The 16,554-nt window shown below is 42.1% G+C and overlaps 1 protein-coding gene across 1 annotated transcript in view; it reads right to left on the bottom strand.

Annotated features, from left to right (window-relative positions):
- The window catches only part of grm8a (glutamate receptor, metabotropic 8a), a 305,450-nt gene extending 289,149 nt beyond the window's left edge, over positions 1 to 16,301 (bottom strand). The window contains exons 1-2 of the mRNA XM_080886003.1: positions 15,900 to 16,301; positions 8,842 to 9,686 (exon numbers count right to left, since the gene is read on the bottom strand). Coding sequence (XP_080742129.1) covers positions 8,842 to 9,384 — 543 coding nt within the window. The 5' untranslated portion in view covers positions 9,385 to 9,686; positions 15,900 to 16,301. The remainder of the gene's footprint in view (positions 1 to 8,841; positions 9,687 to 15,899) is intronic.
- Positions 16,302 to 16,554: the final 253 nt, after the last annotated feature.

Here is a 16,554-nt window from a genome sequence, read left to right as displayed (position 1 = left end):
TTGTTTTTTTACAAGATTATGGCATATCCATCATGCATCGGTTTTTTTAAAGGCTCAAATCCATTTAAACAGTTTGTACTTACTGGAAAATGACACCAGACAGTAATAGTTTAGTCTTTATAAATATAATTGTTATTACAGATAAATTAGAAAATAATTATATTACTGTATTTTTCGGACCATAAGGCGCACCGGATTATAAGGCGCATTAAGCGAAACAAAACAGTCGGATAAGTCAAACTTTACTCAATTCATTCTTCTTGCTTCTTCCTCCTCTTCCCGTATCATTGATTCATTAATGTTGAATTGTCTCGCAGCTGCTCTATTCCCATGTTGTTGCAGTATATTAATGACTAACCTTGTATTGTGGATTAATTATCTCAGTTGTTCTCCTGACTGAAGTTTGGTCCGTTTACAGCATCCTGCCATGCGATTGCATTTGTCCCTAACCATCGGGAACCCTCAGGTTAACTTTTATTGAGTGGAAAAAAAGTTAGCGTTCATCCTCCAGGTTCACTGTTTATGTTATGCTAACATAGCTGTGTTGCTAGTGATCACGTAACACACCATTGTATACCAGCTAGTCCAACTTCAGTAACCCTACAAACGTCACTGCTGTTTAGTTTTCTGTCTTCATTTATGTTGGAAGTGATAGCAGAGCTGTACGTTTAATTTTTTCAGAAGTCTCTCAGTCAGAACATGCTATATCATGTTTAGGTGGAAACTAGTGAGCTAACTTCCTACTAACTTCTAACTGCATTAAATTTAATACATTCTGTTTTCATGAATGCCTGGATGTTAAACTTAATTGTTACACCTGGTAAAGCAGCAACACTGATCATTTATTAAAGATGAAGGAATTTAGACTTCGTAGCTTACCAAAGTCGTACTTTGACAGATTTTTGCGCACCGTGTACCACATAAAATTCTTTTTGCGGTCAGTAAGCACAATCAGAATTCATACATACTGCGCACTGGACTACAAGGCGCACTGTCGATTTTTGAGAAAATTAAAGGATTTTAAGAACTACAGTAATAAGAAGAGAGTAGAGAATTGAAAACACTGAAAAAACCCTTCAAAATAATTGAAAAAGATGGATGGATGGATGGATGGATGTCACATGTCAAAGTTCATGAAAGAATGTGGCTTAGGTTTACAAAGTTGCATCTGAACAAACCACTTCTCCAATAATGTCCTTTGAACAGAAAAGGCCAAAGGGGGTTCCCTGATCATAATGTACGATGCAAGTGCACCTAATACCATCCATCAAGCACGATGGTTCGAGGGGTAATGATTTGGGCTTGTTTTGCAGCCACAGGACCTGAGTAACTTGCAGTCATTGATTGCAACATGAACTCCTGTGTATACCAAATAGTTCTAGAGTCAAATGCGAGGCCATCTGTCTGACAGCTACAGGTTGGCCCAAACTGGAACATGCAACAGGACAATGATCCCAATTATAGCAGAATCAAGGTGATGTAATGGTCCAGTCATAGTGCAAAGCTCAACCTGATTTTAGGACCTGTGCATAGATCAATGCCCATAAACCTTAATGAACAGATAAAAAACATTGTATTGTAAAACATGTGAGAGCCTGATAAAGTCAAACAGAAAACCATTACTTCAAGTCATTGTTGCTAAAGGTGGTTCTACAAGTTTTCGAATTATCAGGTGTATGTAGGTGTTTACAGGACTGCATAGAAACCTGTGAAAACGGTATTTTTCAAATGACAATATGACATTGATTGGGAGGATTGGAGGTGGTGTGCAAAGTAACTAAAGCTGGCCAAAGCAGCTAAAAATAACACACCCTGTATGAGAGAGCACATTGGATATGGAAATGGCCATCAGCTAAAGTGGACTGGCATCTGCTGGGATGGCTGAACTTGACTTTGTCGCTAGGCTGAGTTAGCTCCATGCTCCATTAATATTCGGCTTCATACTTTACTAAGCACGTTCATATTTGGGGGTTTCCTGCTTGCTATTTTCAAACCCACATCACAAGACTGGCACTGTTCAGCTGCAAATAAATCCACTTTCGTCCATGTTCACACATAACATATGGCTCTTGTTAATGAATCTCCAGGCAACACTCTACAAATGAAAGTAATAAATAATTTCAGAAGGACAATTAAGTCTCCCTTCATTAACCATTTGCTCATTAAGTCTGCCTTCGTTAGTAAAGGTTGGATGATCGCGTCCTGCCCAGCTGCAGCAGTCGTGATATTTCCCTGTTGCAGATAATTCGGAGTGAAGCAATGTGCACAAGTCAACACGAAACAGAGACCCACTCATGTCCTAATGAGCCTTCCTGCTTGCTGTTCGGAGTGCTCTGTGGCTTCATTATCATCACCCTCTTAATGCATAATGCTTCCATGAAAGAAATCAACACCATATCATTACACTCTAGAGAATGTCACACTCTCCCCTGCTCACCATCTTTCTGGCTTTTTGCCTTTTTTTATCTTTTATTTGTACCTTTATCCTTCTGTCTATTTTCCTTGTCCAATCTTCACTCTTTTCTTGTCTTAATTCCCCTTTCTTCTCTCGCTTCCTTGCAAAGTCTCCTTCACACACGTTCCGCTCACTGGTGTCTTTCCTGTCATTATTTCATCAAAGAGTGTGCAGGATTAGAACAAGACCGTGTAACAAACCGACCTGACCTTGAGACTAATAGCAAATCCCTTCAGACTTGTGTCTGAATAAGCATCCGAATAAAATTACAGCATTTCCTGTTAATAGCATTTTAATGCAGCCGTTGTCATCGTTGTGGAGCCTGATGCCAAATTGATTTGTAAATTCAGAAGGCAATGATGTGTCTGAAAAGGAGATTGTTTTAAGTGAGCAAAACTCTCAGTCGTCATTGCATTTCAACAGCTTGAACAAACATATGTTCTCAGTAATTTCCATTCCAGCGCTTCTTTAACAGAAAGAATGTGATTTTGTTCACACCAAAACGGAAAATGGAGATTTCTCAAATGCTGTTAATATTGTGAAAGAGTTTAAGTGGAGCCACAGTCTTCTTTTTTTTTTTGTTATTGGCAAGTACTTGTGTTTTTAACATAACCACGTGAAAACTAAATTGCCATCTTTCATCTTCAATTCAAGGGCTTTCTACAGCCATATCATTCTCAAAGTCTACAATCAAGAGATATCTTCATAAATGGAAATGGGACGTTTACAACTGGTTACACTTCAAGAACAAGACACTCAGATTTGACCTTGCCAGACTACATCTAAAAAAGCCTACAGAGTTCTGGAAAACAAGTCTTTGAGCAGATCAAACTGAGATTAATCTGTTGATATTTTTAAGTCTTGAGTTTGGTATTATATTCATCGGCATATTGGATTGGACCATAGTTGGATGAGAGACTGGAAAGCTAAAATATCAGCTCAACTCAAGCAAGGCGTGTCCATGTACTGTATCAGTGTATTATGCTACACTTAGCAAGATGCTTCTGCAAGCTATAGCAGTGAATAGCAGATAGCAGAGAGATCCCTGCTAACAGTGCTAGCATGTGACTTCTGTTAGTACAGTTAACTACATAACCAGCCATTTACAATATATCATTTCTCAGATAAATTCCTTAAAATGCTCCAAAGGGCACAAAAACCACATACATGGTGGAGAGATCGTGTTAAGTGACTTAATTCCTTAGCCTAATAAGGCTAATAATTTAAACATGCAAGCTAAAACTGAACAATGAGAATATATTTTGGGCATTTTTAAGAATGGAGAAAGTAGCTATAGAAGCATTTTTTGTTTTGTTTTCTGGTGAGGCCATTAGCACAGGGATTGGCTGCTTTTTAGCCTCAAGTCACTATCGAGGAATTCTTTTGTTTACCACACTTCCTCACATGTTTCCATTTGGTTTTATGCTACTAGCGTAGCTGCTACACATATCAATGTGAGACTGGGCTGTTATTGCGTTTCTGTTTGTGCATTCTGTTTGGAGACAGGCAGTGCCCACGGATAAGGAGGTTTTCATATATGCAGTTAACTCATTGTGCAACTGTCACAGCTTACTACTGGGATCCAGGATGTACTTGTCACAGTGGAAAAATACAGCTCAAACAACAAACCCAGGAAAGCAATCAAGGTGGCGGTAATATGCGGGCAAATGAATATCGCACAGTGCAGCAGTTAATTCTCCAGACGTACAAGAAAGGGAAGCTGCAGCTGAGTTATGGAAGCAATAAGAAGGTTTCTCGGCAATGAGTCTTCCTCACACATACACTCACCCACCGGTGCAAGAGTAACTGGATGTATGTGCAGCAATGTCGCAGAGCGTGGGAAAAGGCTTCCTGCTCTGACCTTGGAAATGAAACACACAACTTCATTAAATCCACTAGAGACACAGACAATAAGTTGTCTTCTCAGAGGAAATAAGAGTGTGTCTGTGTGTATTTGCAAGCTTCAAGCAGAGTCAAGTGGAATTGATGCTGATTGAATGAAGGGTAGAGATTTCAGTGTGTGTGTGTGTGTGTGAAAGAAAGAGACAGAGAGAGAGATGTGTGCATACTGGAAGTGTTTCCTAAATTCCCTAAGGCAAAGTCATTCTATTAGCTCTCACTAGGGAAAAGCCACCACTTATCAATTTATGAATTGACTTTCATTTTCGGCTTCTGACACACAGCATGCGGGTGTCATTGAGCGAAATGTGCTTTTCACTTCAATGTATGATTTCCTGGCGACACAGCAGACAAAGCCACACACTGAGGTGGGGGGCACTGATGTAAAAGTCTCTTAAATACTACTTGCGACAATATCAAGCCACATTATCGAGACAAATTTGATGCCAATGTGGGCTGTCAGCGTTTTACAGTGATAGCTTTATATGGCGATTGTACCCAAGCAAAGGTTAGCTTCAAGGAGGTCTGACAACTATCTAAAGGTCTCGGAGGTTCATGGATCCATAATGTTTTGTAATTACCCATCCGTGCACAAACACGATCAATAAACCTGGATGAAGCAGATAGTTGCTGGTGAGTGAATAACTGTAGAGAAAAATTAAGACAAAATATGAGAGAAAAGACAAAAAAATGTGGACTCCTCAAGGTTATTGATTAGCAGAAACAGCAATCAGGAAACGAGTGGGCAGCCCTGTAATACACAGGATGTTTCAGGCTCCAGGTTAAAATTACAATTTGTGAAAAAACCCAGCGCAGCACCTATCTAGTCTTCATCGTATAAATCAATAGTACCTCATTAATTCAATTCAACCATCAATCCAACAAACAACGCAAGCTGAAAACGCTCCAAAGTTTTACAAAGAGCTCATTAGGCAGCATTACATCTGCTGTCCCACAGATTCATTTTAAACCATGACTATTTGAAGGATAAATCTAGTTTTCTAAGGGGACAAATGGAAGCGAGGAAGTCAGAGAATCATGCTGCTTTTAAATGAACCCGTGACTAATGCCTAGACAAACTGATGTGACAGAAACACAAGCTTGGGTAAAATTATTGCTGGTGTTTTGCATTTCCATCAAATCATTTGGAAACATCCATCACGTGCACTTTACAGATGAACTTCATGGTTCAATTGTAGCTATGCCTTTCTTTTCCACATATCCAATTTCCCTGGCAATGTGGAATTATTGCCCACATTTCTGGAGCTCTCTTATTCGCTCTAATCTCGGAGTAAAGTAGATTATGAGTTGACTGATTCTCTTTCTCATATATTTTAGAGCCCTTCAGGGGTAAAACTACAGTATACAGGCAAGCAATTTGCATGATATAACAGAAAGCAGGGTTTGTGGAGAAGATGTGCTTTTTATTGCCTTCCAATCCTATTAATCATCTCTTAGACACATTCCATGACCCAGTTTGCAGGTTCGAAATCCTATAGGGTGCAAACTGCTGATCTAGATAATATGTGTGACTATAGCTCCAGAACACTGTGCTCAGTAAGTATGTTATACAGTACTAAAGTTTGATTTTCCTTTCATGTATTAAGTCAAAACAAAATCAACAAATGAACCTTGACAGTTGTTCCACATACACTAAATTGCCAAAAGTATTCACTCATCTGCCTAAACACTTTAGTGACAGCCCATTCTCAGTTGGATTGACTGTGATGTTGGCCCACCCTTTCCATCTATAACAGCTTCAACTCACCTGGAGATGTGTTCCACAAGGTTTAGGAGTGTGTTGGGAAATTTGACCATTCTTCCAGAAGCACATTTGTGAAGTCAGACACTGATGTTGGCTCACAGTGTCCGCTCTAATTCATCCCAGAGCTGTTCTATTGGGTTTGGTCAGGACTCTGTGCAGGCCAGTCACAGAGTCTGGCCTGCACAGAGTGCAGGCTTCTATACCAAACTCATTGATCTATGCTATATTTCTATGGACCTTGCTTTGTGCGCTGTTGCATAGTCATGTTGGACCAGAAAGTGGTCTTCCTCAAAATGTTCCCACAAAATTGGGAGCATAAAATTGTCCAAAATGTATTGGCCTGCTGAAGCATTAAGAGTTGCTTTCACTGGAGCCTAACTCCTGAAAAACCAAACCATAATCCCACTTCTACTTAACTTCACACTTGGAACAATACAGTCAGACAAGTACCATTATCCTGGCAACCGTCAAACCCAGACTCGGCCATCGACTTGCCAGACAAAGATGCACTCCAGAGGACACATCTCTACTGTTTTAGAGTCCAGCTTCATTGTGTTTTACACCACTGCAGCTGATGCCTTGCATTGCACTGGTGATCTAAGGCTTGGATGCAATTTTGTAGAAGCAGGCTGCATTTCTCTCTGCTTGCTTTTTTTACATCTGTTGCTGTGGAGGTCACTGGAACACCTGAAATCAATGATATGTATGGGTGAGTGAACATTTTTGGCAATATAGTGTAGTTCCGTTTAATAGTTTTGAGTTGATTGTAAAATTTGCGTCCCAATATTCCGCTGCCTGGTCCATGGCTGGTTTCCCACCATGTGGATGAACAAAGTTTTATCTTATTATTTCTCATGTCAGTCCCTTTGCCTCTTAGCTCTCATCCCACAGTGCAGAACTGACATGAAGATAGTGCGAAGATCTTTTAAAAACAGACGAGCAGCACAAAAAGCTCCAATAACGTCATGCTGTTTGTCTAGATTTCTCTCAGCTGTGACTGTCAGTGAGTGGCTCCCTCTGCAGCTAAGCTTGGTTAAAAAATTAAATAAAATCTGTTTTCTTGAGGATTTAGATTTTTTTTCACACAATCTGTTGTTTGAATCTCTTTTGTCTGCTGTGAGATTAGAAGACATGCGCGCGCACACACATACACACACACACACACACTCTCCCTCACTTCTGTATCTGCTTTCTGAGCCCCCTGTGTTGAGTGGGCGACTAGCTGTGACTGGCGCTGTCAGATTAGCCCATTTTAAAAAGACATGTTTGCTTGTGAGCATGTGTGTGTCCTCCATACTATTTTCATACTGCAAGCCATGGTACATTATTCATGTTAAACCACGCAGAGAAAGATACAGTCGTGTGTCACACAATACCACCGCCACAAGCATGTGGTTGATACCATCGGACACGTACAGATAAATGCCTAAAAGACTCCCACGTGTTTGCAAATAATCACACTGGCACGCTTTACCAAACACACTGGTTTGCACATTCGCCGGCGAGCACAGAAAACATACCGACATGCAACGCGCATAAAAACACGCGCAAAAAGACACATGCGCGGCACTAAATCGTATTAGGCAAATGAGAATGAGACGGCACAGAGGCAGAAAGGCTCTGTTCGAGCGCTGTTGCTGTGACAGATCCTGGCATAAATCATGTTTAGTTGTTGCCGTTGTTGTTTAATATGCAAATCTCCCATTTGAAGCGCGAGCTGGTTGTTAACAAGTGCATTCAATAACACATGTGCGCTCTCACAGCCCTGTACGTTTTCACACGCCTGTAGCGTATGGATTTCTGAAAGTGGGCAGGTGAAAAATGTATGGCCACACCATATACACGCACACACCTTGTGAAAGAGCGTGGGATAGATGTGGATGTGAAATGCCATGGGCGTCATCCCTGGACTCATATTTCATAATCATATGGTTATCCATCAGGCCTGTGCAGCTAATGATGACAACAGAACCACCCACACAAACGCACTCATAGAAATATACTCTGTGAGAGAGAGAGGTACAACTGTTCTCAACCAGAGACAAGAGAGCTGCTGCAAGGACACAAACATGAGCAGGGACACCGTTGCACAGCATACACATGAGCACTCATGAGGATGCTCAATTAGGCCCACGCGTGTGATGAAGAACACAGAGACACAAAGAGATGTCCTAGCGGGGAAACATACAGCACATGTGCTCACACGCATACAAACACACATAAACACAAACTGTAAGTGAATGAAGGGTCTGTTGACAGATTTCAGCAGTAATTGATACCTGTGTTTGGCAGCCATTTTTATCTGGCTTAAACCACAAGCCAGGAATGATCTAAGCTGCACAGCAGAAGCATATGCACACACACACACACACACACAAAAACCCTTTTCTTACAAGCATCACTTGACACATCTTGACACATCTCTCTCGCTCACACAAACACACATGAACACACACATAGACACACACATCTGAACATGAGATAAAAATCACACTTTAGGCTTTGAAAGGCAAAACCAAACACTCCAAAAATTCTCTCTCTCTCTTCTGCCTTGTTGAACTTGCAGCATTGAAGAGAGCTGTAGCCATGACCCCCCCCCCGTGTAACTCGTATTCTCAAGCCAAATATGAACACAAAATGCAAAAAAAGAGAGGATAGGAAGGGAGAAGGAAAAAGAAACAACAACAAAAATAAAGCGGCTCAGTGGTGTGTCAATTCTTACCTTAAACAGGCGCAGGATGTTGGCCACCATGATCGACACCGAGCTGGCTGCAGCTCCGATCACTCCTACGATTTTATCCGGCTTGGTGAAGATTGGAGGGTCTCCGTTGGCACAGCGGACATCGGATCCATCCCTCTCTATCAAGGCCTGTACAAACGTCAGGGACTGCTCCAGAGCATACGTGTCCCTGGAGCAGGTATCCAAGATCCGGGCCCCCAGTGTGATGTTGGGTAACAGTTCGGGGTCCTTGTTGATCAGGTCGATGGCGAACATCATGGCCTCCAAGCGGTGGATGCCCTTTTCCTTTTTTAGCTCGCCACATGGCGTGCCACGGTCCCCTCTGGCGTGCACTGGAAATAATCCACCGAGTATAATATCGCCATCTAGTCGGATGGAGTGGGCATACTCTGGTGCCGCCTGAGGGTCTGTGGGGATTCGCTGAGGGGAGGCGACGGGAATGAGCCAAGTGTAAGAAGTAGCCACGAGGAGGAAGATGAAGGAGGGAGACAAGGGGTAGGAAACTGGTCTCCACCGTGGTTCCATGATCAATGAAGAAGTTAACAAAGCAGATCTCGGAGGAAGGATTCCAAAACTGAGAGTTCTGGAATGAATATAAATGTTGGGCCTTTCTACTGGTCGATGAAGGAGGGGTAAAGGACCCCAGAGATGGAGCTAACCGAGCCCCATGAGGAAATCATAATCCAAAAGACAGCACAGAAACAAAAAAGCTAAACAAACAAAAAAAACAAAAAAAACAGCGGTAGTGCAAAAATGTGTCAGTGAATTTGAAGAAATCTATTTAGGGAGTAAAGCGTGTAATCCACAAGTCACATCTTCAGTAGAGCCTGTTGGAGAGAGACAGAAACAGGATGTCTGAGTGCCCAATGTGATGTGAACATCAAGCTTGCTGCAAGGATGTAAGGTCCACCTGACAAACATGTGTAAAACCACTCAAGGGCAAGGAAAAAATGCACTGAAATATATCAAAAAAACAAGCACAACAAACGCGCAGATGCTCATTCGCCAGCACGCTCATATGGGCATATTCTTTCCAGCGGAACTGTCAGAATTTGCACTTCAGTTCTATAATTGAAATCCCAAAGTCTGTCAGTTCATAATCACCTCTACACACTCACACATACACACAGTCTCTTGTCTTGGCATATCGATGAGTGGAACAGCTGCTAAAATTACAGCACAGAAACCTTTTGGCGAGCTCCTCGGGCTATTCGCACGAAGGCACGTGGATACCTGCTTGTGGAGGGAGAGGAAGAGAGCCGAGGGAAGCAGCAGGGGAGACACAGAGGAGACACAGACGGTGAAAAAGATGAAGATAAGGGAGGAGAGACAGAAAGGGAAAGCATGTAAGACAGAGAGGGAGAAGCAGAGTCAGCGGAGAAAAAGACAGAGAGCGCTGCTGTGGAGCAAGTGTGCTGCATCATTCAAACACCTGCTGTTTCTGCTGCAGTTAAATGAACACATTACATCCAGCGCAAAACTCTCTGTCACACACACACACACACACATGTGCACAGAGCTTCAAATCACAACAGGTAGCATTAATGTTGAGTCCCTTTCTGGAGAAGATCCTGCAAAATGATACCAGATGACTACTTCAAACTCACTCCTGTAGGGAGAGTTGTAGCTCTATCTATGGTGAGCAATGCTGTATTTAGCAGTCATGTTGAAGAACATGACTTTAAAACTTGGTTTTGACAAACGTGTTGATTTCTACATGATAGCGGTGCTAATGTGCTTCCATTAGTTCATGCCTCAGGGGATTTAATCTCTAATTCAACCCTGATCTAGAATCATAGATTTTATTTTGCACTAACGCTGCATGAAGAGGTAATTTATGCAAATTTGTTAATGCCACTAAGTAATCAAACCCTAAGTGGGTTAATTAATCTACAACTTAACAGATTTAGTGAAAAAACATTTTTTCCATCCATTTTTCTAAGAAATCTATTGTTAAAAGCATCAGATATACAATTCACTAGCATTTAAGACCAACCGAGGGTGTTTGGTTGATATACACGCATCAGTCGCTTCATTAGGTACACCTGTTCAGCTGCTCATTAATGCAAACATCTAATCATCCAATAAAATGGAAGAAATCCTGTTCATCTAAGGAGGTAAACATGATTGAGACAACTTGGCGAAGTTCAAACTAAGTATAAGAATGGCAACAAAAACAGGTGATTTAGGTGACTTTGAACATGGCGTGGCTGTTTGGCTTTTCCCACACAACCATCTCTAGGGTTTACAGAGAATGGTCAAAAAAAAAAAAAGAAAAGACAGAAAAATAACTTGTTCAAGGGTGAGAGGAGCTTGGCCAGACTGCTCTGAGCTGATAACAAGGCAACAGATCACTTATTACTGAAAAAAGTAAGTGAATTACTGAATTTTAATTTAAAAAAATTGCCTGCCTGTGTCACCTGTTAAAGTTCAGGTGCCGGCAGCTTATTGGGGTCAGCACATACTCTGGATTCTTTGCTGGCATTGCCTTAGCATACTGTCTGTGCAGATTCTTGCAAAAAGCCGAAGTTGTGTTAGCCAGATAATGCTGCTGTTTCTGTCCTGTCTGTTTACATTTTGCACTATTATCCTTTTGTAAAATAAAATGAAAGCAGTGTTCACTCTTCCACTCCTCAAAAGTTGCAGACCAATCCAACATTTTCTGCACAGAACATGAAATCGCTGACTGGAGCAGCTGGAAGAAAAAAGATGCTTTTTTTTTTAGTCCGCCCCTTTAAAAGAACCGTTTTAGTGGACTGAAGAACCGTTGTATGAGTTATGTATGGACATAATTGTCAATGTAATATAATTAATGAACTTAGTACAGTAACATGTTACATTACTGTATTAATGAAAAATGTAGTGTGACAACAGTGGTATGCAGCAGAGCATCTCTGAACGCACAACACTTCAAATCTGCAGCAGCAGAAGACCACACCGGGTGCCACTTCTGCCATCTAAGAACATGAAACTGAGGCTTCAGTTTGCATGAGCTCACTAAAACTTTCTTTGTCTGACTGTCTTGATTTCTCTTGCAAAATTTGAATGGTAGCATCAGAGTTTGGCGTAAACAACATGAAAGCATTCATCCATCCTGCCTTGTGTCAGTGGATCACGCTGGTGTGATGCAGGATATTTTCTTTGTATTGTTGAAATACCAAAGTCTGCCTGTGTTGTTGCTGACCATATCATGTTCATAAAAACTTCTGAGCAATGTTTCCAGCACCTCAATGAATCGACATCAGGAAAAATGAAGGCAGCTCTGAAAACAAAAGGGGAGGGGTCCATCTTTGTACTAGCAAGGTGTACATAATGAAGTGACCAGCGAGTGTAAATCTTATTACATCATTTGCACACATTTAGGCCATCACTCTAAAACGTCATTCTTTATTATAGTTGTCCTGCTTACCCAAATACACACAAGCGTTTCTTTTGAGGTGGCCTATTTCACACACACAAGCCCGTTAATTGGCCGCATAGTTCTTTTCATCCTTATCTTCTTCCCTTAGAGAATAGTGTCTCAGCACAAGTAAACTACTGAGTTGTATCCTAATGTTAAAGGAAGACTTCAGGAGGAACGGCTTACTCATTTTCTAACAAAGAGTCAGGTGAGGTCATGTCTGGTCATTAAACAGAAGCCAGCAGACTATATCAAGACTGAGAACGAGTGGAAACACTAAGAAGTTGCCAAGATATTTTCCACCCACAGCTTACGCAAATGATTATGACTATGCAACAGGCTAGCCATTTCCCCCTGTTTCCAATCTTTACAGTAAATTGAACTAACTGGCTGCTGGCTGTCGCTTTATATTTAGTGTATGCACGTGTGAGTCGTACTGTGAAGGTAAATAAACATAAACATTTCCTAGAGAAAATAACAGATGCGTGAGAATTCATATTTTAAAACATGCTCAATCTTTCCTTTCCTTTTTCAAGCGTTAAAGCCTGGAATAAACAGCACATATGTGATAACCTAGACAATACTGGACCTGAAGGTACCACCTACACCAGCACTGGGTCCGCTTCAGTGAGTCATTACAGCCTTGCCTATATCATCCTGTAAGAGTTTTTCATATTAAATGACTATAGATTTGCAGTTTCTTCTTTTTGCAACGATAGTTTATAGCTGTGAAAGCTGCAACTATATTGTATAGAACGAATCTGCCTGTTTGCCAGTATGTGGTCACTTTGACATCCCTGCTTTATTTGCATATGCTCAACCGTGCATCATTTTTATGGGTTTTGTTTTTTACCTACCACAAGAGGAGATTGGCCCATTTTCAATCCTGACCATTTATTATGTAAAATAGCCCTAAACGCTAAATGCATTAGTTTAACTTAACCCTGGAGAACCCATGGGGTCAAATTTGACCCCATGGGTTCTCCAGGGTTAAACATTTGCACTACCCAATACTGAAATGTCCAGCACTCCTTAGGAGTTGGCTACAGTACTCATAATCTTGAACTGTATATGTCTGCTGGCCCATTAATCAAATCCCAGAGCAGTTTTCAAAAAAAGATTTCTCACCGTCTCCCCATAAAACAACAGCATAGCCTTCCTGTAATGAAAGCCAAGCATCATTTAAAGACTTCTGAACCATTCTGCAGACCTGTTTGATTTCCCCCACGGGAGGCCCTAACAAGTTTCTGGACTCAGATCTCATCCCAGCGTGAGGTGCACTCTTGAAGAATCCATTTATAATTCGATTCTGTCCCAATTAATTCATCAGTTTCTCTTCACTCTAAATGGAATTAGGTCAAAGCCACTCATACGGCCAAGCCCCCGCTACGATTAAAAACCCTGCTTTATATAGGTTATCCAGTTCTGATTCATCTAACAGTGTTCTCCCTGCAACATTGTGTGTTCGACACTTTTCGCCTTGAATTCAAGCAGAGAATGGGTTTAAATTGAGGCCCGGGGCCCCCCAGTCATTAAGCCGCACTAGATTATAGCCAGCTCAAGTCTACGTCTCAGTATATTCCAATGGGGTCCATTAAACTGTGGTACAGCTTTCTGTCAATCCTTTTGCCTGTTTTTTGCTTCTTCTTTTTTAAGTTCATCCTTGCAGCTCTTAGCACTTGGCTGCATCTCATATTCCCGAACAGGGAGCAAACCGCATGAATATTTTTAAAACCAGAAAGGGGGCATTTATGATTTAAAAAAAACAGCTACACTGGTTCAAGATGTAACTACATGCAAACGTCTCAAGTGGGGCACTAAAAAAAAAAAAACACAGATCAGGGCAACGTGCGAATGTCTCGTGACTGAGCTGAGGCCCCGAGGTTATTAAAAGTTTCCTGTCTCATTTACACTCACGCCCTCTGAGGATTATCAAGTTTAAGAGGTGAAAAGACATCCTTTGTCTGCACGCTCATGAAGCAGCCCTACACACCTGAGCTTATGCTGATCTTAACCAGTTTGGCTATCGCTATTTGGCTTTCCAATCGGAGCCTCTGTCACACTCTGTGAAGGCTCAAACATCTGCTTTTTTTCTCTCTTCTCCCATGTGGCAGCCTAGAAGGAGGCAGAAGAAATCCCGAAGAATGAGGCTCCCGCTGATGTGACGCTTATGTGCTCAACGATGAAGAGTGTTAAACCCCCCCACCCTCCGAAAGGCTGCAGCTGGCTCATCACTCTTTTTAATTCACACCCATGGCAGGCTGTCTATGAGCCTGTTGCCCACTTCTGGTTGTGTAGTCAAGTAGGGAGGTTTGGGGGGGTTCTTCACTCACTTTTTTTCCAGATTCTTCCTTCTCCTCCTCCCTCCATTTCTCTCTCTCTCTCTCTTTATTCCCTGCCACGCTCTGCCTCTCTGCCACCGTCTTGTCTGCCTCGCTGCTGCATCGCATCACCTTCTACAGGCCGTCTCCATCTCTCTTGAGAGTCCACTGCTCTTTTCAGAAAGTGATAGCTTTTCTGCTGCCCTGTCCTCTCCCCTATCCTCCTCTCCCCCCCCCCCCCCCCCCCCACCTTCCCCTTAAGTAGGTGTTCTTCGCCACCCCCTCCTTCATCTTCTCACATACATGCCTCGTTTTATTCCTCCCTTCTCTCGCTGTCACTTTATTTTATTTATTTTTTTCTATTTTAGCTGTTTCATAGGCCACCGCTGCACTAAAAAAAAAAAGTGGTGATTCCCTCAAAACACACACACCCTCACACAAATCTTTGGATCCGACTTCCGTTCAACCTGTTATAACCCTAACCAAGGCTGTAGATGAATAAATGAAACGTGGCTGAACTTGATTGTATATTTTTTTTCTCCTGGTCTCTTCTCCAAACACTCCAAACATAGTTCACGTTACCCCTGAATGTTACCTCCAGAGGGAAAAAGACTTTTCTTAGTCCTTTAAAGCCTTTTTGATTGTTTCCAGTCTCAGCACACATCAGTGGGGCACGCAGAAAAAAGCTTACGCATCCCTTTAAAACACACACACACACACACATGCTTCTGATGTGATTAAGTCATGTGTCAGAAGATAACGCAGAGCTCACAGGTTCAAAAATAAGACTGTGCGAGATCAAAGTCTAGGGGTGTGTGTGCTCATTATGCAGCCCTTTGGGCTTCATTCGGTACAGCAGTGGTGGTATTCTGATTGCAGCCTAATTAAGACACTGCCATCCTCAGTGAAAGCAGAGAAACACCCGTGCAATGATATCTGGAGGAGCAAAATTCATGCTCATTATATCATGTCTCTATTTTTTCCCCTAACACACATCCACGCAATCCTGAGTAAAACACACCTTTGAACGGGTGCTGTTAGAGCATGTACTCACCCAGCCACCACCGTGGGGAAATCCACGACAGAGAGAGAGAATAAAAAAATGCATAAAACAATAAAATCCCGCAAAAAGTAAGAAGCAGTGAAACTGAGACAATGAATAACACAGACTGGTCAAAACCATTCAGCAAAGGAATGTGTGTTAGAGAGAGAGAGAGAGAGGGAAAGGTGGGAAACACACACACACACCCTCGCTGAGAAATGCAAAAGAGATCAGCGCATTTGGTAACGTGGAGAAAAGAATCTGCGTGTTTAGATACCTCGGAAATGAGGAAAATCAAATCATCCGCCAGTGTGCGAGCGGTGATGCTCCGGCTCCAGCCTCCCCCGCAGGCTCCGTGGGGTCCCTGTCCGTCTAAAGCAACTTCCTTGCGAAACTCAGCAGTTTCACCTCCACCCTCACACACGCACACACACAATCAATATATATATCTGTATATCCTGAAGTAAAAATCTCTTTGTTCCACAACAGCAAAAGGAATTTGAAGACAATTTAGACAATCCTCATGGCGATGACTGGAGAAAGGAGCAGATCTGTGCAGCTGCCACACAAGAACAAAAACAAGGAAAAAAAGAAAAAAGAAAAGAAAGTGTTCTGTCGTGACCAACAGAGCTGATTTAGGGGCTCAAAATCAACTATTAACTCCGCACTTGTTAATGGAGACAATAGAGGGAGGCTGCCTGTAATGAAGTCGATGCCCAGGAATGAATCTCAGACAGAGAGGTGTGGAGAGAGGGAGAAAGAGAGCGAGGGAGAGGAGAGGGTGATGAAGGGGGGGACAGAGTGCAGGAATTCATCATGCGCGGACTCTCGTCAGTAACGCTCAATAACGCTGTTAAAACCCACCTGATTGTTATCCGCTCCTTCTCTAAGCTCTCCGCACTTTGCGCATAAACCCTTCCCGTGAAGTCCGC

This window comes from Rhamphochromis sp. 'chilingali' (genome assembly GCF_963969265.1).
Source record: "Rhamphochromis sp. 'chilingali' genome assembly, chromosome: 7".
NCBI classification, from domain to species: domain Eukaryota; kingdom Metazoa; phylum Chordata; class Actinopteri; order Cichliformes; family Cichlidae; genus Rhamphochromis; species Rhamphochromis sp. 'chilingali'.
Note: the sequence above shows the minus strand (reverse complement) of the source record. Positions and strands in the feature narration are given on the sequence as shown.